At 46.1% G+C, this 27,427-nt stretch overlaps 1 protein-coding gene across 1 annotated transcript; it reads right to left on the reverse strand.

Moving 5' to 3' along the window:
* Positions 1-205: 205 nt before the first annotated feature.
* gsdma (gasdermin A) lies at positions 206-27,427 on the reverse strand. Its single transcript, XM_033035588.1, has 10 exons — positions 27,341-27,427; positions 15,690-15,901; positions 13,698-13,890; positions 12,695-12,866; positions 11,199-11,307; positions 9,650-9,712; positions 5,997-6,127; positions 3,459-3,633; positions 1,938-2,011; positions 206-553 (listed from the first exon to the last, which is right to left on the reverse strand). Exons 2-10 carry the CDS (start codon positions 15,898-15,900, stop codon positions 335-337), a joined length of 1,347 nt encoding a protein of 448 aa, XP_032891479.1. The 5' UTR covers position 15,901; positions 27,341-27,427; the 3' UTR covers positions 206-334.

The following is a 27,427-nucleotide window of genomic DNA, read 5'->3' on the forward strand; positions in this document are numbered from 1 at the left end:
AGCGCCCGTAGTCAGGATCGAACTCATGTCGCTGTGAGGCAGCAGCTCCACCACTGAGCTTTTCTACTGGAGATGATACAGGAGCTCGATAGTAGATTGTGGGCAACGTGACTGATATCCAAATAGATCTTTCAGAAAATTAACCCGAAAATTTGATCTGAGTTTTTCCAAATTATTTTATTATTTTGGGACAATTCTGGTCATTGCTGAGGGAACTAAGATCTAGTTTAATAGAGGATTTTACGATTTTATCCTTGTCTTGGATAAAATAATAATGAAGAGAAACAGATTGTTCAAAGTGATTTGTGTGTTGGGACCCCCTTCATTCATTCCCTCAGTTGCTGCTCAGCGCGTTTAGACAGTACAAGGCCACGGACAGTTCATGGAGACTGGGTTCCCTCGTTTTCTGGACACTGTCCCTCTCCAGGTGAAGCCCGACATCAGTCAGCATCTCCGCAGTTATTCCAAACGCATCCTCCGTGAAACTTTCTGTCTCCACCTTCAGCGCCTGGTCCACTTGGCTGTGATCAAGATCCTTGAGGATGCCGGTGACCTTCGGCAATACAAAGAGTGCAACAGTCAGTTGAACATAGACACAAAAAGCTGGAGTAACTCAGCGGGACAGGCGGCATTTCTGAAGAGAAGGAATGGGTGACTTGAGAAGGAAGGGCCTCGACCTGAAAGGGCACCTATTCCTTCTCTCCAGAGATGCTGCCTGTCCCTCTGAGTTACTCCAGCTTCTTGGGTCTATCTTTGGTTTAAACCACCACAGTTCCTTCCTAGACATATACAACAATAAGTTGGATTCATCCCACACCTTTAACACAATAAAACTTTATAAATGCTGGAGTAACTCAACGAGACAGGGAATGTCTTTGGAGGACATGCTGGATGACATTTCGGGTCGGAACCCTCTTTAGTAGATACAGCGTGGAAACAGGCCCTTTGGCCCACCGAGTCCATGCCGACCAGCGATCCCCCACACTAACACCGTCCTACACACACTAGGGACAATTTACATTTGATATCAAGCCAATTAACCTACAAACCTGCATGTCTTTAGAGTGTGGAAGGAAATCTCGGAGAAAACCCACACAGGTCACAGGAAGAAGGTACAAACTCCGTACAGTCAACCCCCCCTTCGTCAGGATCGAACCCGGATCCCTGGCGCTGTAAGGCAGTAGCTCTACACGCTGCACCACCGTGCCGGCCGTATTGTAATCAGGGGGGTGGCTGGAGAAAGCCGGAGGAGAGGTGAAGGCGGGACGAGGCCCGGCAAGTGATAAAGTGATAGGTGGAAGGTAGACAAAAATGCTGGAGAAACTCTGCGGGTGAGGCAGCACCTATGGAGCGAAGGAAATAGGTGGATGCAGGTGAGGGGGAGTTTAGAGTGACGGAGAAGTGGACAAAGGCTGGAGATGAAAAGGCAGGAGAAGCAAAAGGGTGTAAGATCAGGAGGGAAGTGGATTGAAAATTGAAACCAGAGGAAGGAATGTAGATGGAAGGAGATGGGGGAAGGAGGAAAAGGGGATTGCAGTGGGGAAGGTATAGGTGTGCGCCAAGGTGAGGCGTGAGGAAGAGGGGGGGGAATAAGGGGGATAGTACCTAAAATTGGAGAATTCAATGTTAACTTTAACCTGCCCCAATAGTATTAATCCGTTTTAATGCACTCCTGGAATCAATGCTTTAGATTTAGATTTTCATCGTCTATATAGTATTCCCAATTTCAAATATTTTGGCCTTTAAATACATTATCTTCAAAATGATTAAAATTCACATTTTCCATACTAATTTCCAGGTGACTATTTCTCCCCTTTTAATTTACTGTTGGGTCTCACTATTTCCATTTTTGTGGCCAATGTTCAGACATCCTCTGGTAATCTTTACCCTGACTGCGGAAGGTTATTTGCCTCTTTCCCCCTTTTGTGGCATCTTACCAGGGTGAGCTGCTGGGGCAGAATCTGCATCTTCAAACTTTGAATTAGCACTGGTAACGTTGTTGGTGGCAGATCTGAAATAAGAAAAGAAAAATAGCCAGGTTTGTTGGCAAGGCTGCTCAAGGACGATCGGGGGGGGGGGGGGGGGGTTGGTCTGGAATTGAACCCACTCACCCAGAGCTTAGAGCGAGGTATCCAGGCTGTCGGTCCAAGTGGGGGAGTGGGAGTGCTGGGGCAGTGGGTAGTTGCAGTGCTGGAGATGCCTCCGTCAACTGAGACACTGAACTGTTCTCTTAGCTAGGACGGCACGGTGGCACAGTTGCTGCCTTACAGCTCCAGGCACCCCGGTTTGATCCCGACTACGGGTGCTGACTGTGTGGAGTTTGTCCGTTCCCTCCTTAACCACATGGCTTTTCTCCGAGATCTTCAGTTTACTCCCACACTCCAAAGATGCCCAGGTTTGTAGATTAATTGGCTTGGTATAAATGTAAACTATCCCCAGTGTGCGTAGGATAGTGTTAATGTGCGGGGATCGCTGGTCGATGCGGACTCGGTGGGCCGAAGGGCCTGTCTCCCCACTGCATCTCTAAGCTAAACTAAACTAAGTTCGAGTTAGACACCAGTCACTTGCTTAAAGACCATATTATAAGGAGGGGTCTAAAGTCCCTGTCCCACAATGCGAGTTTACCCAAGAGCTCTCCCGAGTTTAAAAAAAAATCAAACTCGTGGTAAGTACGTAGAATGTACGTAGAGGGTACGTCGGAGCTCGTGGATGTCCCGTAGCGGCTCGTAATGCTAACGGCAGGTACTCGGGAAGCGCGGAAACTCGTAAAGTTTTTTCAACAGTGTGAAAAATTTCCAAGAGTAAAAAAATACTTGTGATGAAGTACCACGAGTTTGATTCTTTTTTTTAACTCGGGAGAGCTCTTGGGTAAACTCGCATCCTAGGACAGGGGCTTTAGGAGGGACAGTATCGAAGCTGAGAAGGGTCTGTAGACTTCATACGTTCATAGGCTCTAGGAGCAGAATTAGGCCATTCAGCCCATCAAGTCTACTTCGCCATTCAATCATGGCTGACCTATTTTTCCTTCTCAACCACATTCACCTGCCTTCTTCCCATAACCCCTGACACCCTTACTAATCAAGTATCTATCCATCTCTGCCCTAGAAATATCCATTGATGGCCTCAACAGCCATCTGTGGCAATGAATTCCACAGATTCCACAGATTCACCACCATCTGACTAAAGAAATTTCTTCTCATCTCCTTTATAAAGGTACGTCCTTTTATTCTGAGGCTATGGCCTCTGGTCCCAGACTCCCCCACTCGTGGAAACATTCTCTCCACATCCACTCTATCGCAAGAGTTCACAGCCAGGCAGCTGAGGGCTCACACAGCACGGCAATCTTGGTGGCCTCTGTAAACGAGCTAACCAGCCCGCATGTGTTTTCAGCCATCTGCATCTATGTCTACGTCAACTCCAGGAAGGTTGAGCCACACTGAAGGTATTTGATTCCTTACCTTCCAAAGCTGCAAAGAGAATAGAGACAGCCTTAAGAAGGTTGTCCTCGACTGCATTCTTCAACTGGTCCTCACTCCAGATGGCCAGGAGGTTTTCCCCGCACTCTCTTCTCTTTTTATCCAGTTTCTCCAGCTCTGAGAGGGTGTAGTCGGTTCCAGCACAAGCCTCACACAGCTGGGAATTGAAGGGAAGACAGTGCGGAAATGTGACATCCCGTATATTGGGCTAAATTGGTTTATCCTGTATGGGACCGCCCTTGTCCCGTATTTGACGGCTACTACTCGTGTCGAGGGGACTGTCGGGTCGGAGCGCCATGTCCGGCCCCACCTCACCCGTCCCGACGTAGTGCAGCCCATGGAGTGCAGCAGCAGAGCCTCGCCCGTGGCCCCGTCGGTCGGCAGCCCGGCCAGCTGTCCGACCTTCAGACCTTCGCTTGCCGCCGACACCACCACCACCCCTCCTTCTCATGGCCGATCACCGGTTCATGAGTTGGATGGGGTGCCGGGACTTTGTGTGCAACGTTGCCCGGGCCAAAACTCCTCAGCTGGCCCGCCGGCTGGGCTTTGTGTGCAGTCCAGCACCCGGGCCAACTCATCATTCACCCAGCCACGGCCGAGTCGGTCAACGAATTGCCGTCGGGAATTTGTCCCTTATTTTGACCTTTTGTCCCTTATTTGGGAGTGTGAGAAAGTTGGCGACCCTAATCACAACATTGTCTTAATTAAACAGAGCAACACAGAAGGATCATGCGGAGGAGGTTCACGGAAATGAATGAAACCATCGCGTGGACACCAATGGAGGAAGCTGCAGAATCACTTGCACTTTGCATAACGAACAAGGTGGTCTCCTCCACATTGCATGACTGCTTTGTGGAACACCGTCAACCTGTGTGTTCATGTGATCCTGAGTTTAAGTTGTCTATTCTATCCGACCCTCGCTCTGACCTGCCCGCGTGTGACCTCTCGCTCTCTGACTCCAAACCTACCCGTAAAGCCCAACGTACATCTCTTCACTGTACCTCGGTGCACGTGACAATAATCATCTAAACATGGAACCTGATCTCATTGTGTGCAATTCCACTATTTCACTTGGTTACTTGCTTGTTTCCACAAATGAATTAAAACAAACTTTTTTCCTCTTTCTCTCCATTTTCTGACAAAGGGTTTTCAGTCTGGGGCGTTTACTCCTTTGTTTCTCTATCCGCAGATGTCTCTGGTTTAGTTTCCAGCATCTTCTATATTTAGTCATCGTGTCGTCGCTGACATTTTGTGAATTCTCCATTACGGTTGAGTCCAGCTCTCAATGAAAAGTCTTGCTGGTGATTTTGTCCAAGTTTTTTCCTGACCAGTGGAGTATGATGGGTGATCTTATAGAGGTGTATAAAATCATGAGAGGAATAGATTGGGTAGATGCACAGTCTCTTGCCCAGAGTAGTGGAATCAAGAACCAGAGGACATAGGTTTAAGGTGAAGGAGGGAAAGAGTGTATAGGAATCTGAGAGGTAACTTGCCCACTTATAGGGTGGCGGGTGTAAGCTGCTTGCGGAGGTAGTTGGGGCAAGGATTATCGCTATGTTTAAGAAGCAATTAGGCAGATACATGGAAAGGACAGGTTTAGAGGGATATGGGACAAATGCAAACAAGTGGGACTGGTATAGATGGTACATGTTGGCCGGTGTGGGCAAGATGGGCTGAAAGGCCTGCTCCCATGCTGTATGACTCTATGACTATATTGGAGGGCCATTGCAAACAGTCACGGTGGCGCAGCGGAAGAGTTGCTGCCTTGCTGGGAATGCAACACCAGAGACCCGGGTTCGATCCCGACTACGGGTGCTGTCTGTACGGAGTTTGTACGTTCTCCCCGTGATCTGTGTGGGTTTTCTCCAAGATCTTCGGTTTCTGCCCACACTTCGAAGGCGTACAGGGTTTGTAGGTTAATTGGCTTGGTAAATGTAAAAATTGTCCCTAGTGGGTGTAGGATGGTATTAGTGTGCGGGGATCAATTGGTTACTTTACTTACTAACTAATGTAGTTCTTTATTATTATTATTATAAACCTCGCCTACTACCACACCATTCATATTATCGCAACCCGACATGTGCTGTTAGTTAGTGCTGCTGCATGGTAGGAGTAACATGTTGCAGTGTGTTGTATTAAGTTACTCAATAAATACTGTATATACCAGATCTATGTGTGAGGAACTCAACATGGTGTCAGAAGTGGGATATCTTTTGCACGGTCCAGTACTTTTTTTAAAATTGGCATCATGTTCAGCCGTGTCGCGTCCAGCAACGGTGGGCCGAAGGGCCTGTTTTTCGCGCTGCATCTCTAAACTAAACTAAACTAAACTCTATCCTGTCCACACACATCTTCCCCTCTCGGCTATTTCCCACGTGGAGCCATTGGATAGTTACTGGTCCATTTGTACGATTGTCCTCCACACTCCAGTGCCTCTTTTGACATAAAAAAAAACACCAATTCCGATCAGAATCAAATCTGAAGTCAATCTTTCCATCAATATCAAAAATAATTTCTTACCACATCACTCAGAATTGAAAGAAGTTCAGAGTCTTCAATGATCTGACACACGAGGCCCAGGAGACGTTGCTTCAAACCTTTGTCGAGACATTGAAGCTCGCAGCAGATTTCAAACACTTCATCTCCATTAACTGGAAGAAATAAAATTCAATCAGAACTGGTAGATTAAAAGTGTGTGAGACTCTGCAGCAGTTGTACCCATGTGGTGTAGACATCTTATTAAAAATCCTGGCTGGGCTGTGTTTAGTTTAGTTTAGTTTAGTTTAGTTTAGGGATACAGTGTGCAAACGTGCCCTTCGGCCCACCGAGTCCACACCGACCAGCGATCACCCGTACACCAGTTCTATCCTACACACTAGGGACCATTCACAGAAGCCAATTAACCTACAAACCTGTACGTCTTTAGCATATGGGAGGAAACCGGAACACCCGAAGGAAACCCAGGCGGTTGAACGTGCAACCTCCCTACAGACAGCACCCGCAGTCAGGTTCGAACCCGGGTCCCTGGCGCTGTAAGGCAGCAACTCTACCGCTGTGCCACTGTGCCGCCCTGTTTTCGTTCATGGTTTTAACCATCCAAGCATAAAATACACTAAATTAAAATGGGGATATTTGAAAAAGGTGACCCTGTTTTACCAGACCAATATGTGAAGGTCATTCATTACCCTAGCTCAAAGGGCAAAATGCATTGACAAAGGTCCAAATGGCTTATTGGTAACCTCAGCTTTTTAACACAGCCATAGAAACTGTCCAAGGTTCAAGTTGCTTGTTGTTAATTCAGTTAAAACCTCCAACTGGTGCAATTTCCACATCCTCTTGACAATAGTAACCAGAATGACTATCACCCTCGTGACCTGATAAAAAGAAATAGTAAACACCACCTTGACCTAGTTATGACTGTGATCTGTCCCAGGGAAACCAGAGGGTTCGAGTGGACCTAATGAAGTCATTCCATCTTTTTTTTTTAGAGATACAGCTTGGAAACAGGCCCTTCGGCCCACCGAGTCCATGCAGACCTTAGTCGCCCGTACAATAGTACTATCCTACATATTGGGGAGAATTTACGGAAGCCAATTAACCTACAAACCTGCCCGTTTTTGGAATGTGAGAGGAAACTGGATAAAACCCACGCGGTCACTGGGAGAAGGTACAAATTCTGTACTGGCAGAGTTTTTTGTCAGGACCAGAACCGGTTCTATGGTGCTGTCATGCCCCAGTCCCACAAACCCTGAACGGAAACCTCTGGAGACTTTGCGCCACACCCAAGGTTTCCGTGCGGTTCCCGGAGGTTTTTGTCAGTCTCCCGACCTGCTTCTACTACCTGCAACCTCCGGCAACCACCTGCAACCTCAGGGAACTGCACGGAAACCTTGGGTCTCCAGAGGTCTCCGTTCAGGTTTCCTAGGTGGGACAGGGGCATAAGGCAGCAGCTCTACTGCTGTGCCAACATACAGTGTTCAATTTACCTGCAAAACATCCCATGCAGATGATGTCAACTAGTAAAAAAACAGTATCAATGTTAGAGGACAGTCAAGGTGGTCAGAGATTAATCCACTCCACAGCTGCGAGAGATGAATAATCTCTCCCTGGAGCCTTCTTTCTGCGATGGACAACTTGTTTTTGTCTCTCGAACATTGATATATTTTTCTAGTTTGTAAGAATTGTACTTATGTTTCGTACATCCTTTGTAAATTATGACCTCTGTAAGGAATTACCCCCTCAGAATTAAACATGCTTCACTTAATAATATAACTGTGTTTAAACTCCTTCGTTAGATGGAAGAGTCTTCTCCTTGGTTGGGGAAGGTTGGGCCCGCTATTATTGACAGTGACAGCAAACCCCTTCAGTAAAGAAACTGTGGCAGTGAAGTAAATTAGTCTTTGAAATATCGATTGAGACAGGGTAAAGTGAGGATACTTGTAGATACATATAACAGGTAAGATTTAAGGTCTTGAATCAAACTTAGGACTCCAGAAGGAATGCACTCAATATAATCACAGGTAAATGAATCTCTGTGTCCTCAGGAGCAGTAAGAGAGATGCAAGCGGACACATACACACACACACACACTTTTCATTGTTCTGAGATAGTTCAGGGCTTTGCTTGATCCTTCCCCAGAGCCCGATTTCGAATCCAGTTCTTGTATTAAACTGTTGGCAGGATTACTGGAAATATCTACTGCTATTTCTTTTTCTCTCCACACAAAGAGATGAAGGAGAGATTATTTTGAAAAAAATAGAGGTTTAGCCTGAATAGATAAAAGATAAACTAGTTTCACTGGAGTAAGTATCAGGAAGGTAACAAAACATCCTCGTCATATCTACCATGCCCGCCTACCTAGAAACATAGAAACATAGAAAAATAGGTGCAGGAGTAGGCCATTCGGCCCTTCGAGCCTGCACCGCCATTCAATATGATCATGGCTGATCATCCAACAGTATCCTGTACCTGCCTTCTCTCCATACCCCCTGATCCCTTTAGCCACAAGGGCCACATCTAACTCCCTCTTAAATATAGCCAATGAACTGGCCTCGACTACCTTCTGTGGCAGAGAGTTCCAGAGATTCACCACTCTCTGTGTGAAAATTGTTTTCCGCATCTCGGTCCTAAAAGATTTCCCCCTTATCCTTAAACTGTGACCCCTTGTTCTGGACTTCCCCAACATCGGGAACAATCTTCCTGCATCTAGCCTGTCCAACCCCTTAAGAATCTTGTAAGTTTCTATAAGATCCCCCCTCAATCTTCTAAATTCTAGCGAGTACAAGCCGAGTCTATCCAGTCTTTCTTCATATGAAAGTCCTGACATCCCAGGAATCAGTCTGGTGAACCTTCTCTGTGCTCCCTCTATGGCAAGAATGTCTTTCCTCAGATTAGGAGACCAAAACTGTACGCAATACTCCAGGTGTGGTCTCACCAAGACCCTGTACAACTGCAGTAGATCCTCCCTGCTCCTATACTCAAATTATTTTGCTATGAATGCCTTGTCTCTCATTTTACCTCAACACCTCCTGGGCAGTGAAACAACGCTACAATTGCTAAGATGCTCGTTCCGGGTAAGATTCACCCAGGGAACTCCTTCACCATCTTTCCTCCCATATTCCAAAGACATGCGGGTTGGTCGAGTAATTGATCATTGCAAGTTGCTTATGCTGAGGTACAATCTGGGTGAATTAGTGCAAAGCAGGGCGAATGGGATTAAAGCTGAACTACTTCGAGCATCAGAGGACATAGGTTTAAGGTGAAGGGGAAAAGATTTGATAGGAATCTGAGGGGGTAACATTTTCACACAAAGGGTGGTGAGTGTATGCAACGAGCTGCCAGAGGAGGTAGTTGAGGCAGGGACTATCCCAACATTTAAGAAGCAGTGAGACAGGTACATGGGTCGGACAGGTTTGGAGAGATATGGACCAAATGCTGGCAGGTGGGATTAGTGTAGCTGGGACATGTTGGCCAGTGTGGGCAGGTTGGGCTGAAGGGCCTGTTTCCACGCTGTATCACTCTATGACCACTTTAATTTGGCCGTTGATGTTTGTTGGGCCGAGAAGCCTATCTCCATGCTTTGTTTCTCTGTGACTCTATGCCTGTTTCTGCTTCTATCAGGAACATGGTCTACCCTTTCACTAATTTCCAACCAGCTCCATCAGTGACGGTACCATTTGCAGTGTCCTGGCAAAACAAAGACTTCGCCTGGTTCCTCCACTTTGGCTTCGACAGACCTGAAAAAGAAAAAAAACCACTGAGTTACAGGAAAATGGAGGGCAAACGAGTGCAGCAAACCTATAACTTTTTATTTAAGAAGGAACTGCTTCTGAGTCTGAAGAAGGGTTTCGTCCCGAAACGTTGCCTATTTCCTTTGCTCCATAGATGCTGCTGCACCCGCTGAGTTTCTCCAGCTTTTTTGTGTACCTATAACTTTTTATTATTTCGTTTCTTTAGTTTAGAGTTACAGCGCGGAAACATGCCCTTTCGCCCACCAAGTCTACCACAACCAGCGATCCCCGCACACTAACTTGTTTTTTTTTTAGAGATACAGCTCGGAAACAGGCCCTTCGGCCCACCGAGTCCGCACCGACCAGCGATCCCCGCACATTAACGTTATCCTACACACATTAGGGACAATTTACATTTTATACCAAGCCAATTAGCCTACAAACCTGTACGTCTTTGGAGTGTGGGAGGAAACCGGAGATCCCGGAGTGAACCCACGTGGTCACAGGGAGAACGTGCAAACTAAATACAGACAGCGCCCGTAGTCAGGATCGAACCTGGCGCTGTAAGGCGGCAACTCTACCGCTGCGCCACCGTGCCGCCCAAATTGCATAGAGTTCAGTGGATGGAGTTAAATGAAGGGATTAAACGTACACTTGGGTCATTGAACCTTTTCCAGATAATGGAGGCAGAATGGAAAATGAAACCTGTGACCCTTTACTGGGGTGAAGCAGATCCCTGCTGAGCCACTCAGCTCCATAATCAATCCTTGCCCAGTGATGATAGCTCATATGCCTGGAGCAAAAGCAACAACACTGCTATTGATCCTGGAATGAACTGCGATTGAGAAAGAAATCAATCCAGTATTGCTGAATGTACGTCTCATTAATGAGGCCAGGGAGCTTTGTCCCTGTGATAGACACAAAATGCTGGAGGAACTCTGGACCGGCAGCATCTCTGGAGAGAAGGAATGAGTGACGTTTCAGTCTGAAGAAGGGTCTCGACCCGAAACGTCACCCATTCCTTCTCTCCAGAGATGCTGCCTGTCCCGCTGAGTTACTCCAGCTTTATGTGCCTATCATTGACGCGACTTGGCTTACTGGGACTTTAACTTGCACGAAAAAGTTATTCCCTTACCATGAATCTGTACACTGCGGACGGCTCAATTGTAAACATGTACAGTCTTTTCGCTGACTGGTTAGCACGCAACAAAAGCTTTTCACTGTTCCTCGGTACACGTGACAATAAACTAAACTAAACTAAACCAAACTGAAGAGGAGGACTTGTGCTGGGTCATGCAGCCACGCTTTAGGCAGGAATGTGAGAGAATGTGAGATATGGACACACTGGACTTTTACCTCCTGTTCCGCATTATGTTTACATATTCTGTTGTGCTGCAGCAAGCAAGAATTTCATTGTCCTATCTGGGACACACACAATAAAACTCTCTTGACTCTTGTCTCTTGAGACAGTTCAATAACTAATTCCACTTACACAGCACATCCTCTTTTGTGAGGGAGAGGTCCCACACTTTGTAGGCAAGGACTGATCCCTCAGGGATGCACAGTGTGCTATCTGTAGAAAGATCGTATTCTGCACCCACCTAAAAAGGACATAGTGATTAGAGATGAAATACTCCTGAGATCCGAAACAAGGGAGCTGCTGATCGCTCCGAAACTCAGGAATCACAAATGGCTTTCCTTTTTAAAAATAACTTCTGCATGAAACCAATTTATCTGATTTATTTTCTGCGCAATCTCCTAGATTAGAATCAATTGAGTCAGAGGAGAATTTTCTGTTAAAGTCCCTCTGCTTGGATTAATAATCTGTCTTGTCATCTTCTGAAGGAAATTCTGCACTGTCAACGGAGACGGGCAGAATCTGGACCTCCATCAAATCTCTCCGTTGCCTCACTCTTCCCCCCTCTCTGTCAGCTTTCCCAACAGGAATACTCAAATTCCACCTAGATCACCAATAAGTCCCTTGATTTTCATGTGATCGGAGCAGAATTAGGCCATTCGGCCCATCAAGTCTACTCCGCCATTCAATCATGGCTGATTTATCGCTCCCTCCTAATCCCATTCTCCCGCCATCTCCCCCATAACCCCTGATGCCCGTACTAATCAAGAATCTATCGATCTCTGCCTTCATTTTCTTTGTTCCATCCAAATATCAGCTACCAAATTCCATTCAGTCTCTCTGCCTCTCTCCCTTCTCCTCCCTAAAGCCCAACTCTTTGACCAAGATTTTGGCCATATACTCAATCTCCTTAAATGGCTGAGTCTCTTAATTAAAATTGTGAGGCATGAAGCTATTGTACTGAACAGGCACGCAGCCCCCAAACTCACTAGGACACTTTACTACTAATATCCACATTGCCCACAAATTCACTTGGATCACCACATCAACAATTATATCAGAGATGACTCCTGAATCCATTCAGAATTCATCGACTTTATCAACTTTCCTACAAGACGCCACCCTGCCCCCAAGTTCACATGGACACAGCCCAACAGTATCTCTATTGAGTTCAAAAGGGAACTGCAGATGCTGGAATATCGAAGGTACACAAAATTGCTGGGGAAACTCAGCGGTGATGTTTTTGGGTCAGGGGCCCTCTTTCAGATCAGGTAGTTGGAACAGGTGGATAGACAAAATACTGGAGTAACTCAGTGGGTTATGCAGCATCTCTGGAGTAAAGGAAGAGGCGATGTTTCGGGTTGAGACCCTTCTTCAGACTGAGACTCAGGGGAGAGCTAACCCCTCTTCCCTCTCCTCAATGAAGTTCCCTTTTGTCTATAGATGCTGCCTGACCCACTGAGTTACTCCAGCATTTTGTGTCTATCTTCAGAGTAAACCAGCATCTGCAGTTCCTTCCTGCACAGATTGAACAGGTAGATTGTTTCATACCACTGTTTTCCAAAATAATCTGATTTTATCGATCAAACTCTATTGCAGAATTCTCAGAGTAAAGGAATTAATTTACTAACCGTGGCTAGTTCTCCAACCAGGGAGTTGGAAGGTATGGTTACGTAGAATTCTGATCCACTTTGATGAACTTTCTTCAGTGTGAGGGGTTGCACTGACAATAATACTTCAGTCACTATACAGAGATCGCCTGAGTAATTTCTTTCAATGAGCTCCCAAGACCGACTGACCTTACTGAAAGAAAAAAACAGAATTGTGAACAGGTTCAAATTTTTAGCTTTCAATCTATTGTTCGAACCATAAATCTTGGTACCCAAGTACTTCAGTTTAGTTCAAAGATACACATGGAAGTAGGCCTGAAGATAGACACAAGGAAAGTTGGAGTAACTCAAGCGGATCAGGCAGGTCCTTTTCTGTGGAGAAAAGGAATAGGTGACGTTTCAGGTCGAGACGTATCTGTAGAAGGGTCTCAACCCGAAATATCACCTATTCCTATTTTCCAGAGTGCGTCCTGTGACTGCGTGGGTTTCCCCCGGGTGCTCCGGTTTCCTCCCAGAACGTGCGTGCTTGTAGTTTAGTCGGCCTCCGTAAATTGTGGATGGGGAGTGGATGAGAAAGTGGGACAATGTAGAGCTAGTGTGAATGTTTGATCGATGGTTGGCATGGATTCGGTGGGCCGAACGGCCTGTTTCAATGTTTAATCAATCTTACAATCGAACAACCGCCTTGCAGCGCCAGAGACCCAGGTTCGATCCTGACTAAGGGTGCTTGTCTGTACGGAGTTTGTACGTTCTCCCCGTGACCTGCGTGGGTTTTCTCCGAGATCGGCTTTCTCCCACACTCCAAAGACCTGCATGTTTGTAGGTTAACTGGCTTGGTTTCAATGTAAAATCGTCCCCAGTGTGTGTCGGGATAGTGTTCATGTGCGGGGATCGCTGGTCGGTGCGGACTTGGTGGGCCGAGGGGCCTGTTTCTGCACTGTATCTCTAAACGAAACTAAACTAAGCTAAACAATCAATGACTAAAGTTGACCACATTAGAGATATCATTATCGCTGTATGTTACCTGTTTTCCAGGCACTCAGCTAGATCTGACACTCTGATGTAAACTTGCTTGGTTCCTTCCAGCTGTATGGTTTTGCTCACTTTATTTGTAATCGCAACATTTCCCACCAGTGGATCGATACTTAGCTTAGCCATCCCTTTAATCGGCCGCTCGAATGACTTCGAAAACTGGAAGGACATATCAGTCTGCTGAACTGCATGAAAATAAATAAAACATATCACCATTTTAGGATGGCACGGTGGTGCAGCGGTAGAGTTGCTGCCTCACAGCGCTGGAGACCCGGGTTCGATTCTGACTACGAGTGCCTGTCTGTACGGAGCTTGTACGTTCTCCCCGTGACATGCGTGGATTTTCTTCGGGATGCTCCGGTTTCCTTCCATATTCCAAAGACGTACAGGTTTGTAGATTGACACAAAATGCTGGAGGAACTCAGCGGGTGAGGCAGCATCTCTGGAGAGAAGGAATGGGCAATGTTTCGGGTCGAGACCCAATGGGCGTGAAGAAGGGTCTCGACCTGAAACGTCGCCCATTCCTTCTCTCCAGAGATGCTCCCTCACCCGTTGAGTCCCTCCAGTATTTTGTGTCTACCATTGATTTAAACCAGCATCTGCAGTTCTTTCTTGGGGTGGGAGATTGCAACCTTCACGTGGTCCAGCCTGTTTCGACTAATGCAATCAACCCGACGTGCACAAACAAATAGATCAAATAGAACAAGTTGTCCTACAACTTTAGACTGTGCACGCCATACGCAAGAAGTTCTTTCTTACACAGGTTTGTAGGTTAATTGGTTTGGTGCAAATGTAAAATTATCCCTAGTGTGTGTAGGATAGTGTTAGTGTGCGGGGATCGCTGGTCGGTGCAGTCTCGGTGAGCCAAAGGGCATGTTTCCGCGCTGTATCTCTAAACTAAACTGAACTAAACATCTAACACAGATGAAGGATTTCTATTTCTCAATCTTGTTTCATCGGTTAAAGGAATAACTGTGAGCTTGTTGCACTTTCCCACCAACATTGATAACAATGGCTCGATAGCAGCGATCACAGGCGAAAAGCAGCTGAGAGGAAGAGGGGAAGAGAATAAAAGAAGAAGAATCCACCTATGCAACTTTGCAAATTCCATCAATGAAAAGGATTCAGTGAAGCCAACCAGTGGACTTTGTCCTCTGTTCAGAATTTTGACTTTAGAGATAGACAATAGACAATAGACAATAGGTGCAGGAGTAGGCCATTCGGCCCTTCGAGCCAGCACCGCCATTCAATGTGATCATGGCTGATCATCCCCAATCAGTACCCCGTTCCTGCCTTCTCCCCATATCCCCTGACTCCGCTATCTTTAAGAGCCCTATCTAGCTCTCTCTTGAAAACATCCAGAGAACCTGCCTCCACCGCCCTCTGAGGCAGAGAATTCCACAGACTCACCACTCTCTGTGAGAAAAAGCGTTTCCTCGTCTCCGTTCTAAATGGCTTACTCCTTATTCTTAAACTGTGTGGCCCCTGGTTCTGGACTCCCAGATACAACGTGGAAACAGACCCTTCGGCCCACTGTGACCAGGCCGACCAGCGATCACTCCATACAATAGCTGGCACTATCCTACACACACTAGGGACAATTTACAATTTTACAGATGCCAATTAACTTACAAACGTGTGGGAGGAAACTAAAGCAAGAAATGTGGATCAGATACTACGCATCTAATGCAACGAATGGCAAGATGTTAAAGCATTAATGTGATAATTCTGCAATAGAGAAAAGACGAGAGATAATTCTGGACCTTTATGGACAAGGTTGAGAGCTGTAGAGTGTGGCTTAACTGGGAGTCAACTGGTGCAAGCTGGAGGTAGTAGATGGGACAAGGGAGCTGATGCTGATGTATAACCCAGTGCCGTGGTTTCAGATGTTGTTACCAAGGAGCGGCAGGTAAACGTGAATGGGATGGTTCAAGGTCAGAACCGTGCGGTCAACGAGTGTCCACTTGAACAGGGGGAGACCCACCAGTCGGTAAGTTGCTTCCATCAGCCAGTATCTGCTTCAGCTTGAAATCCGTGCCACGGTACCTGGCCTTTCTCCAGAATGGGCCACCACGTCTCCTGTGGACCAGGCACAGAGGCTTAAACCTCTCCGAGTCGTACGCACTGGTGGCTGGCGTCAGCTCGCCTCCACAATCAATCTGGCTGATCAGCTGCTCCATTGCTTTTTTAAACATCCTTAAACGAGGGAATCAATATGGTTGATTAGAGCGAGAGAGAGAAAAAAGATTTTATATAACAAAACACAAAATGCTGGAGAAACTCAGCGGGTCAGGCAGCATTTAGAGTTTGGAGTTTAGAGATGCAGTGCGGAAACAGGCCCATCGGCCCACCGGGTCCGCGCCGACCAGCGATCCCCGCACATTAACACTACCCTACACCCACGAGGGACAATTTTTACATTTACCAAGCCAATTAACCTACAAACCTGTACGTCTTTGGAGTGTGGGAGGAAACCGGAGATCTCGGAGAAAACCCACGCAGGTCACGGGGGGAACGTACAAACTCCGTACAGACAGCACCCGTAGTCAGGATCGAACCCGGGCCTCTGGCGCTGCATTTGCCGCAAGGCAGCAACTCTACCGCTGCGCCACCGCCTGTTTCTGGAGGAAACGTTATGATGTTTCAGGACGGAATAAGGAAAATTGCCCTCACGTACGTGGAAAAATGTTGTGATATGGATGGCACACACCCTGACTTTCGTCCTCAGTTCCCAATTCCAGATGTTGGCAGTCCTTGTGTTTCTCCTGTCCTCCCCTTCTGCATGTACACAGGCAGGCTGTGAAAGGAGGAATTGTCTTGCAACTTTTAAACCCATTCTCTTTCACCAGACACTGATGAAATTAAAGGGTCACCGTGGAATTTCCAATTTCAAACCTCCAAGAAAATTATTTTGCAATCTTTCTTTTGTCAGCTGAATCACCCAGAAGGCAAAAAAAAGCATTGTGCAATATATGTCATGACTCAGTCCCACACGCCATAGCTGGGAATGCACAGAACACAGCACCGAAGATAGACACAAAATGCTGGAGTAACTCAGCGGGACAGGCAGCATCTCTGGATAGAAGGAATGGGTGACGTTTCGGGTCGAGACCCTTCTTCACCATTCCTTCTATCCAGAGATGCTGCCTGTCCCGCTGAGTTATTCCAGCATTTTTCGTCTCTCTTCGGGCTAAACCAGCAACTGCAGTCCCTTCTTACACAGACTTCATTCTGTGCATGTTTGGTGAAATTAATACATTTCCACAAATTGTTTTTTGGGTGGTGAATCTGTGGAATTCATTGCCACAATCTGCTGTGGTGGCCGTCAATGGATATTTTTAAGGCAGGGATAGATAGATTCTTGAATAGTATCGGTGTCAGGGGTTGTGGGGAGAAGGTAGGAGAATGGGGTTGAGAGGGGAAGATAGATCAGCCATGATTGAATGGTAGACTTGATGGGCCGAATGGCCTAATTCTGCTCCGACCACATGACCTTATCACCTTTACTGAAACCAGAGGGACGACTTTGTTCACTTTCATCCCCTTTCTTTGATTAAAATCAAAACCTTCACTGGGTTTAACAATTATCTGTGCCTCACTTGTTTTCGTTTGGATTTGCAAAATGGTGATAAATGAATTATTGTTCACCACCTCCACACTCCTAAAATAAATTCAAAAATCGTGAAATCATAAAATTGTTAGCGTTCAGGAGCAGGCCATTTGGCCCATCAATGCGCTGTGGACTCCTTGTAGATTCATAGAGTCATGGAGTTGTACGGCAATGAAACAAGCCCTTTGACCCACCTTGTCCACGCTGCCCAACTTGGCATATTGGCCTAAACCCATTAGCCTCAATTACGCCCATATCCCTCCAAAGTCTTATTCTCCTAAATTGGATCGGATGCGATCCCATCAGACAACCCCCCAAATTATTTCTCTTCTACTCCGAACTAATCTGATTTTGGATGGTCAGCCATGATCACATTGAATGGCGGTGCTGGCTCAAAGGGCCGAATGGCACCTATTGTCTATTGTTTATTGTCTATAATCACAGAAAACGCTTTGACGTGTTTTGATATGGTACATGGATAGGGTAGGTTTGGAGGGATATGGGCCAAGCGCGGGCAGGTGGGACTAGTGTAGATGGGGCATGTTGGCCAGCTTGGGCAATTTGGGCCGAAGGGCCCATTTTCAAGCTGTATGACTCAATGCCCCTATGATAGTCCACAGCAAACCTCGCACACCTTTGCCTCAACAGTGCAGTGTGATTCCACACCACCAACACAATTTAGCACCAAGGATCCAAGTGTAGAGGTCACGACAGTCTCTGGGTGTGATGCATCATTGGTTGCCAGGTGGAGTCACCGCTTATGCCAACAAAACCGGATTATCCAAAGGCATAAATCTCGGCAATTACTGAAGTCATGAGCAGCAAGCAGCCGTGACATCCAAACACTGCAAACACAAACCCAAACGGGTAGGTTGCTCCCACTGTCAAATCAGCTTCAAAGCAAAGACCTGAGTGGTGTAGATGTCACCCTTCCAGGAACATATTGGGCATCGTAACGTCATAAACATCAGCCACTTCTCTTATTCTGCAATCATAAAGGTGTTCTACATGTTTGATTATAAATAAATCAGAGTATCTGCTGCAGTCTTACAGTGGAGAATGCATATCACCACAATTTAGTTTAGTTTAAAGATACAGCATGGAAACAGGCCCTTCGGCCCACTGAGTTCATGCTGACCATTGATCACCCATTCGCACCAGTTCTATGATATCCCATTTTCTCCACATACCAGGGGCAAATTACAGAGGCCAATTCACTTTTGGATGCAGGAGGGATCCATAACACCCGGATGGAACCTACACAGTCAAAGAGAGAACGTGTGTTTTCTCCGGGTGCTCCGGTTTCCATCCACACTCCAAAGACGTACAGGTTTGTAGGCTAATTGGCTGGGTCAAATTGTAAATTGGTCCCTAGTGTGTGTTGGATACTGTTAGTGTCCGAGGATCGCTGGTCGGCGCGGACTCGGTAGGCCGAAAGGCCTGTTTCCACGCTGTATCTCTAAATTAAAACGAATTGGTGCAGAATGGCACAAATCAAATGATAATAGTCAGGCAAAGACCAATAATTCTTGATCGGGAACCTGCCTCACCGTCACTTCCCTTGGGATTCCTGGTCCACATCCCTCTGAACCTTCCCCATCCATGCACACGTCCAAATGTCTTCTAAACGCTGTGATAGTACTTGCCTCAACTATCACCTCTGGCAGCTCGTTCCATACATCCACCACCCTCTGAATATAAAAGATGCCCCTCAGGTTCACATCAAACCCTGCCCCTCTCACCTACATAGTGAGGATCTGTTGCCTTTCGCCAGATCCTTTTCAAGATACTGCCATCAGATATTTTATGTTCACCCAAAAGAGCAGCAAAGCTAGTGGTTTGCCCTTTGAGAGGCCCCACCTGCATCACCTATAAGAGAAGCACTGGAGTTTCAGCCAGTGTAACCATCTGACTTTGAAACACCAGGACTAAGCTCCAAGCCAACAGTGTTATTGTGCAATCTTAACTCCTGATTCATTTTGAAATACTGCATGGAAACAGGCCCTTCGGCCCATCGAAGCTGACCAGCGATCCCCACATATTAACATTATCCTACACACATTGTTTACACTAACTAAGCCAAGTTACCTACACGCCTGTGCTTCATTGGGCATGGTGCCAAGCACAACATCCATTAATGCATCAAATAAAGATGAATTCTATTTCCTAGTTGGAATAGGCATAGAATCGTAGAGTCTGACAGCGCGGAAACAGGACATTCGGCCCACCGGGTCCGCCCCGACCAGCGATCCCCGCACATTAACACTACCCTACACCCACGAGGGACAATTTTTCATTTACCAAGCCAATTAACCTGCAAACCTGTACGTCTTTGGAGCGTGGGAGGAAATCGGAGATCTCGGAGAAAACCCCACGCAGGTCACGGGGGGGAACGTACAAACTCCGTACGGACAGCGCCCGTAGTCAGGATCGAACCCGGGTCTCTGGCGCCGCATTTGCCGCAAGGCAGCAACTCTACCGCTGCGCCACTGCCTGTTTCTGGGGGAAACGTTGAGATGTTTCAGGTCTGAATAAGAAAAATGCGCTCACGTACGTGGAAAAATGTTGTGACAGGGACGGCACACACCCTGACTTTCGTCCTCAGTTCCCAATTCCAGATGTTGGCAGTCCTTGTGCTACTCCTGTCCTCCCCTTCTCCATGTACACAGGCAGGCTGTGAAAGGAGGAATTGTCTTGCAACTTTTAAACCCATTCTCTTTCACCAGACACTGATGAAATAAAAGGGTCGCCGTGGAATTTCCAACGTCAAACCTCCAAGAGAATTATTTTGCAATCTTTCTTTTGTCAGCTGAATCATCCAAAAGGCAAAAAAATCATTGTGCAATATATGTCATGACTCAGTCCCACACGCCATAGCTGGGAATGCACAGAACACAGCACCGAAGATAGACACAAAATGCTCGAGTAACTCAGCGGGACAGGCAGCATCTCTGGATAGAAAGAATGGGTGACGTTTCGGATCGAGACCCTTCTTCACCATTCCTTCTATCCAGAGATACTGCCTGTCCCGCTGAGTTATTCCAGCATAGAGTCTGACAGCGTGGAGACAGGACATTCGGCCCAACTTGCCCACATCAACCAACATGTCCCATCTACACTAGACCCACCTGTCTGCGTTTGGCCCATATCCCTCTAAACGTATCCTATCCATGTACCCATGTAAATGTTACTTAAACGTTGTGGTCGTACCTTCCTCAACTACCTCCTCCAGCAGCTCGTTCCATGTAGGTATGTTGCAAATCTTACCTTCAGCGGCGCTGCAGTTCTGTCGCTGCCCGTGTGCACGACTTTGGCGCCTTTGAGAGGGGGGACGGGTTTAAAACGCGATTTTTCTCTAGGCTATTGAAATCGAGGTTGTTCAGCCTACTTAGTTGCTGACGAAAAATCGCAGCGACATTCGTTTGCTGCAGCTATTTTTAAACTAGATTGGGTTATTTAATTGTTATAGTAGATTAAAAATCATCCTCTAAAGCCGCGAACCCCGACAACGGGACGGATCTCATGTAGGGGACTACGCAAGGTAGGTTGTTTATTTTTACATTAAAAAGTGCTTCTTAAGATCCCTTTATTCAAAATTTTAAGTTGCGAGTACGTGACTTGGGGGCCCATTCAAACCCGCAGTATCTTTCATGCCGCATATGGGCTTCAAATCCACTGCAATGGCAACATTCCAAACCATCGCGTTCCAGAAAAACCCACTCGCAAGCTGATTTAAATGGCCATTAATTTACAGCAATTGAACACTAAATTCCTTCCATTTGGCCTATAAATTAATGTCAGTGAGATTTTAAAAAATCATGTTTTATTGTGAATTCTTATGTGAATGTTCTTTAGACACTTAGGCTATTTAAAAATGTTAATCTTTTCTTAAGAAATGGATAGATGTTTAGATCTAGTAATTGAATTTTGGAATTAGCTACAATTGGGTAACTAACTAATTATCTGCTTTAATTTCAGGTCATCCAAGTAAGATTGTTCAATATTTGTTTCAGAATGCTTCAATCTATAATAACTGAAAATTTCTTTCAGTTCTCTTAATTTTTAATAAAGTTATGGCCATTTGACTGTCCTCGATCACAGCTTTTGTGTTAAGTCAATGGAAAATCAATAGGGAACAAGATGCTAATTTCCGAGTATGAAAATGACCATACCTTTTTTAATACTGAAGATATGAAAGTGAATTAGATGTCAAATTAAACTTCTTTTTATGCTTTATCTGATGGGATAAATTGCAGACTTGATTTTTTAAATCTCAAAATTTTGTGACATTGCTATTCCATGCAACCACCACCCCTTGTATGAAAAAGTCACCCCTCGGGTTCCTATTGAATCTTCGGCCTCCCTCCCCCCTCACCCCCTCCTCATTCAACAAATGCAACCAGCGTCCATGTATCGTGATCATATAGGTCCTTATGAGGAAAGTACATGTTGCTTGCAGCCAACCAGTAAGGCCAAGTTAGCCTGGCACTGTGCCAACTTGAAGGGCAAAGGCCTCAGTTTTAAAGTCAGATCACAACTGTACCCGTGAAGCTGGAGACCTTTGGAATCAATGAAATGAATTTGAGATCACGCCGGCACCAACCAGAGGATCCGTGGCTGTTTCACGCATTTGTCTTGTTTAGAAATGTTGATAACATGCAGGCTCATGCTGACCGCTGGAACTGGCTAATGAAATAATCTTTCGCAACACTACGAACTAATAAAGGAGGAGGAATGCTCTGATCCAACAACCAGACTTAGATTGATGATGGAATAACACGGCCTGCAGGACTATGTACAACTTCACATTTATTTGATCTGGAGAAAGGGTTTGATTAATTGCAGCCTCCAAGTTGGAACAGAATCCATTGTGGCACAGTGGCGCAGCGGTAGAGTTGCTGCCTTACAGCGCCAGGTACCCGGGTACGTACTTTGTACGTTCTCCCAGTGAACTGCGAGGGTTTTCTCCGGGTGCACCGGTTTCCTCCCGCACTCCAAACCCGTGCAGGTTTGGAGGTTAATTGGCTTCTGTACATTCTGCATGAAAAAGCTGCTCCTATTAAACCTTTCCCCCTCATACCTTAAACATAAGTGGACACAAAATGCTGGACTAACTCAGTGGGATAGGCAGTAACTCTGGAGAGCAGGAATGGGTGAAGTTTCGGGTCGAGACCCTTTTTCAGACCTTATGTCTTCTAGTTCTGCCAAACTGATAAATCTGATAAATGTTACTACTGGGTCAACTGGTCAAGGAAAATAAGTGCACAAGTCCCCTCACTTAACATCAATGCGAACAAATGGCACTCAGCCCGTTAAAGCCCTGGCCTACGGTACGAGTTCATTCCAAGAGTTCTCCCGAGTTTGCCCTGATTCGAGCTCGGAGATTTACGGTAACAGCCACTCGTCGGTACTCGGGGCTCTCGTGGATATATTTCATCATGTTGAAAAATCTTCACGAGTCTTCCCGTGCTTACCTGCCGTTAGCGAGTCTTCCCGAGTACCTGCCGTTAGCGCTAAGAGACGTCCCCGAGCTCCGACGTACCTGCTACGTTCATTCTCCATGCATACCACGAGTTTGATTTTTTTTAAACTCGGGAGAGCTCTTGGAATGAGCTCGCACCGTGGGACAGGGCTTTTATTTTAATTTATTTTAGTTCAGGTGATTGAAATTAAGGCCTTTAAGTATAGATTACTATTGTCACAGATACCGAGGTACAGTGAAAAGCTTTATTTTTCATTCTATCCAAACAAATCAAATATATAGATACAATCAAGTCAAACTCAAGTAAAATAAGTAGAGCAAAGGGGTAGATACAGAGTGAGGGATATAGTTTGCAGCATTGTAGCGCATCTGTTCCATAGACAAAGTCCAATGTCCACAAAGGAGTAGAGGTAATTCAGACAATACCTTAGCTTACACTGTCCTTGTATCAATATTGTATTAAAATGTCTAGTTAGGGGTGGCACGGTAGACACCAGACACCAGGTTCGATCCTGACTGGGGGGGGGGGAGGGGGGCTGTGTGTACGGAGTTTGTACGTTCTCCCGGTGACCACGTGGGTTTTCTCCAGGTGCTCTGGTTTCCTCCCAAACTCCAATGACGTACAGGTTTGTAGATTAATTGGTCTTCAGTACAAAATGTATATTGTCCCTAGTGTGTGTGTAGGATAGTATTGGTGTACGGGGATCGCTGGTCAGCACGTACTCGGTGGGCTGAAGGGCCTGTTTCCACGCTGTATCTCTAAACTAAACTAAACTAGACGGCCTTTAATTCTGCTGCAGTAAATTTACTTTGCTGGAAGATCAACGTTTGTGAATTACGCACACTCTTTCATAATGAAATAAATAGAGAAACAGGCCATTTGGCCTATCTAGTGCATGCCAGTGTATATAGTTCCCCAAATCTCATGCCTTCTATTGATCTCACCCATAAAATCCTCCCTCCCTCTTCTACCTATAAGGTCATAAGTGATAAGAGCAGAATTAGGCAATTCGGGCCATCAAGTCTACTCTGGTATTCAATCATGGTTGACTCTCTCTCCTAACCCCATTCTCCTCTCTTCTCTCCATAACCCCGACACCCATGCTAATTAAGAATCTATCTATCTCTCCCTCAAAATAACACTTAAGCAATAGATAATAGACAATAGACAATAGACAATAGGTGCAGGAGTAGGCCATTTGGCCTAATCGAGCCAGCACCGCCATTCAATATGATCATGGCTGATCATCCCCAATCAGTACCCCGTTCCTGCCTTCTCCCCATATCCCCTGACTCCGCTATTTTTAAGAGCCCTATCTAGCTCTCTCTTGAAAGCATCCAGAGAACCTGCCTCCACCGTCCTCTGAGGCAGAGAATTCCACAGACTCACTACTCTCTGTGAGAAAAGGTGTTTCCTCGTCTCCTTGTTCTTAAACTGTGGCCCCTGGTTCTGGACTCCCCCTAACATCGGGAACATGTTTCCTGCCTCTAGTGTGTCCAAGCCCTTAACAATCTTATATCTTTCACTTCCCTCTGATTATAAATTTCTTCCAAACACAAAGGTTTCTGGGATTGAATCATTATCACAAAGTCTGTACCATTTGTTTGAGGGAAGAGAGAGGTTAGGGGAGAGGTGTCAGGGAAGACACTGGTGTACAATGGATGCTTGTTCAAAAGACTACCATCTATCCATCAGCTACACATTCAGCAAAGTGTGCAAACCTAGTCTGACAGGACATTAGGAGAACAGCTTGAAGAGATGAACTCTGCATGACAGAATGGGATTTATGAATCTCACACACATCAACCCTGACAGAAAAATAAAACCAGTGTTGTATTTTTAGATTTAAAAGTAATTGGATTCTTTTTTTTGTTGCGATCCTGCTCCCCTGAGACATGGGAGGAAGTCCCCAACAAATAAATAGTTTCCAACTCTTTAGATACTTCCAGCTTGATTGAGTAACCGGGTCAAAAACCTGTCTCCTGGTGCCATAATTGCGCAGAATCTCACAAGAATACTGCTCTGACGGCCATTCGGCCCCTTGTGCTCATCGATAGGACTATCCCATTAATCCCTTGCTATTTTCCCAAATATTTGTCACTGCCTTATTTTTATTTTTCACTGGGAATGCGGAATCAGCCAACCTAAGGAAGATGTAGACACCAGGAACTGCAGATGGAGGTTTACAAATGAAGATGCAAAGTGCTGGAGTAACTCAGCACCTCTGGATACGAACAAGGATACGTGGCGTTTCGGGTTGAGACCCTTCTTCAGACTGTCTCAGAGGCCGAGGCCAGAAATGCCAGTACGGGAATGGGAAGGAGTGTTAAAATCATTAGCATGTGTTGGAAGGAACTGCAGACGCTGGTTTAAACCGAAGATAGACACAAAATGCTGGAGTAACTCAGCGGGACAGGCAGCATCTCTGGAGAGGAATGGGTGACGTTTCGGGTTGAGACCCTTCTTCAAATCGTTAGCAACCAGGAGATCCAGCTGGCCTTGGCAGACCGAATCTAACTGTTGTTCATATCATAAGTTCTTGGAGCAGTATCTGTCATTTATAACAAGAGGAATCGAATATAGGAGCAAAGAGGTCCTTCTGTAGTTGTACAGACGTCTAGCGAGACCACACCTGGAGCATTGTGTGCAGTTTTGGTCCCCTAATTTGAGGAAGGACATTCTTGCTATTGAGGGAGTGCAGCGTAGGTTTACAAGGTTAATTCCCGGGATGGCGGGACTGTCATATGCTGAGAGAATGGAGCAGCTGGGCTTGTACACTCTGGAGTTTAGAAGGATGAGAGGATACCTCATTGAAACATATAAGATTGTTAAGGGTTTGGACACGCTGGAGGCAGGAAATATGTTCCCGATGTTGGGGGAGTCAGGGGCCACAGTTTAAGAATAAGGAGTAAGCCATTTAGAACGGAGACGAGGAAACACTTTTTCTCACAGAGAGTGGTGTCTGTGTAATTCTCTGCCTCAGAGGGCGGTGGAGGCAGGTTCTCTGGATGCTTTCAAGAGAGAGCTAGATAGGGCTCTTAAAAATAGCAGAGTCAGGGGATATGGGGAGAAGGCAGGAACGGGGTACTGATTGGGGATGATCAGCCATGATCACATTGAATGGCGGTGCTGGCTCGAAGGGCCGAATGGCCTACTGTACCTATTGTCTATTGTCTATTCAATCATGGCTGATCTATCTTTCCCTCTCAACCCACCGTGGTGATAGATCAGCCCTGCTATTACTGAATGGTTGAGCAGCGCAAGATATTTTCTCTTTAAGCTTTCATATGCCTGTGACCCAGTTTACAGAAGCACTTACAATACTCAAACAGGAACTTCAATGGTGAATGGGTTAACCCAGATTTAGACCAGCAAACTATTTACAACCCACAACACCAAACCTTGGAGATGTTTTTGCTCTTCTTCGAGAATGTACCTGACCATAGTGTGGTGAGGCTCTAATTTAAATCATAATGTTAAAGAGCTATACAGCATGGAAACAGGCCCTTTGGCCCAACTCGACCGTGCTGACCCCCTTGCCTGCACCCCCGAACATTTCCTGTCCACATGCCTGTTCTTGAATGTTTTAAATGACATCGTTCTACCTGCCTCGACCACTTCCTCTGGCAACTCATTCCATATACGCACCATTATTTGTCCGAAAGAGTTGCCCCTCAGATTATTTTTTAAATCTTGCTCCCACTTCTCACCTTAAACCTAAATCCTCTCGTATGTAGACTCCCATACCACAGGGAAAAGACTGTGGCTGATCACCTTCTCTATGCCCCGCATAAACGTCCGTAAGGTCAGACCTCAGCATCCTATGCTTCACTGGCAGAAGACTCGGCCTATTCATCCTCAACTCCCAACATGTGGCGGGTCACGGTGGCGCAGCGGTAGAGTTGCTGCCTTACAGTTCTTACAGGGCCGGAGAACCAGGATCGATCCCGACTGCGGGCGCTGTCTGTACGGAGTTTGTACCTTCTCCCCGTGACCGTGTGGGTTTTCTCCGAAATCTTCGGTTTCCTTCCACACTCCAAAGACGTGCAGGTTTGTAGGCTAATTGGCTTGGTATAAAATGTAAATTGTCCCTAATGTTTATAGGATAATATTAATGTGCGGGGATCGCTATTCGGTGCGAACCCGGTGGGCCAAAGGGCCTGTTTCCGAGCAGTATCTCCAAAAAAATAAAAATGAATACGTGCAGATCCGGGAACATGATTGTGAAACTTCTCTGGACCTTCTCCAATTTAATGACATACTTCCCTTAGAGGTCCCACTGAGTCACTCCAGCATTTTGTGTCTAACCTACAAACCTGTTCATTTTTGGAGTGTTGGAGGACACCGGATCAACAGGAGAAAACCCACGCAGGTCACGGGGAGAACGCACAAACTCCGTACAGACCCCCCTGGTCTGTCAAAGATTCCTCTTTTAGCTTCAGAAGAAACAGCTTCAAAATGATTTTTAAAAACAACCTGTCTGAGCGTAATCGGAGTTGGGGAGACAAAGTACCCCCGAAATAACGAGAGCTTGAGGCTTACCTTGACGGCAAACACACAGTCTAATCCTCATCTGATATTTGTCATTCTCGACAGCACACTTACAGTCCCAGATGTTGCAGCGAATGT

Source organism: Amblyraja radiata, chromosome 16, assembly GCF_010909765.2.
Source record: "Amblyraja radiata isolate CabotCenter1 chromosome 16, sAmbRad1.1.pri, whole genome shotgun sequence".
NCBI lineage: Eukaryota > Metazoa > Chordata > Chondrichthyes > Rajiformes > Rajidae > Amblyraja > Amblyraja radiata.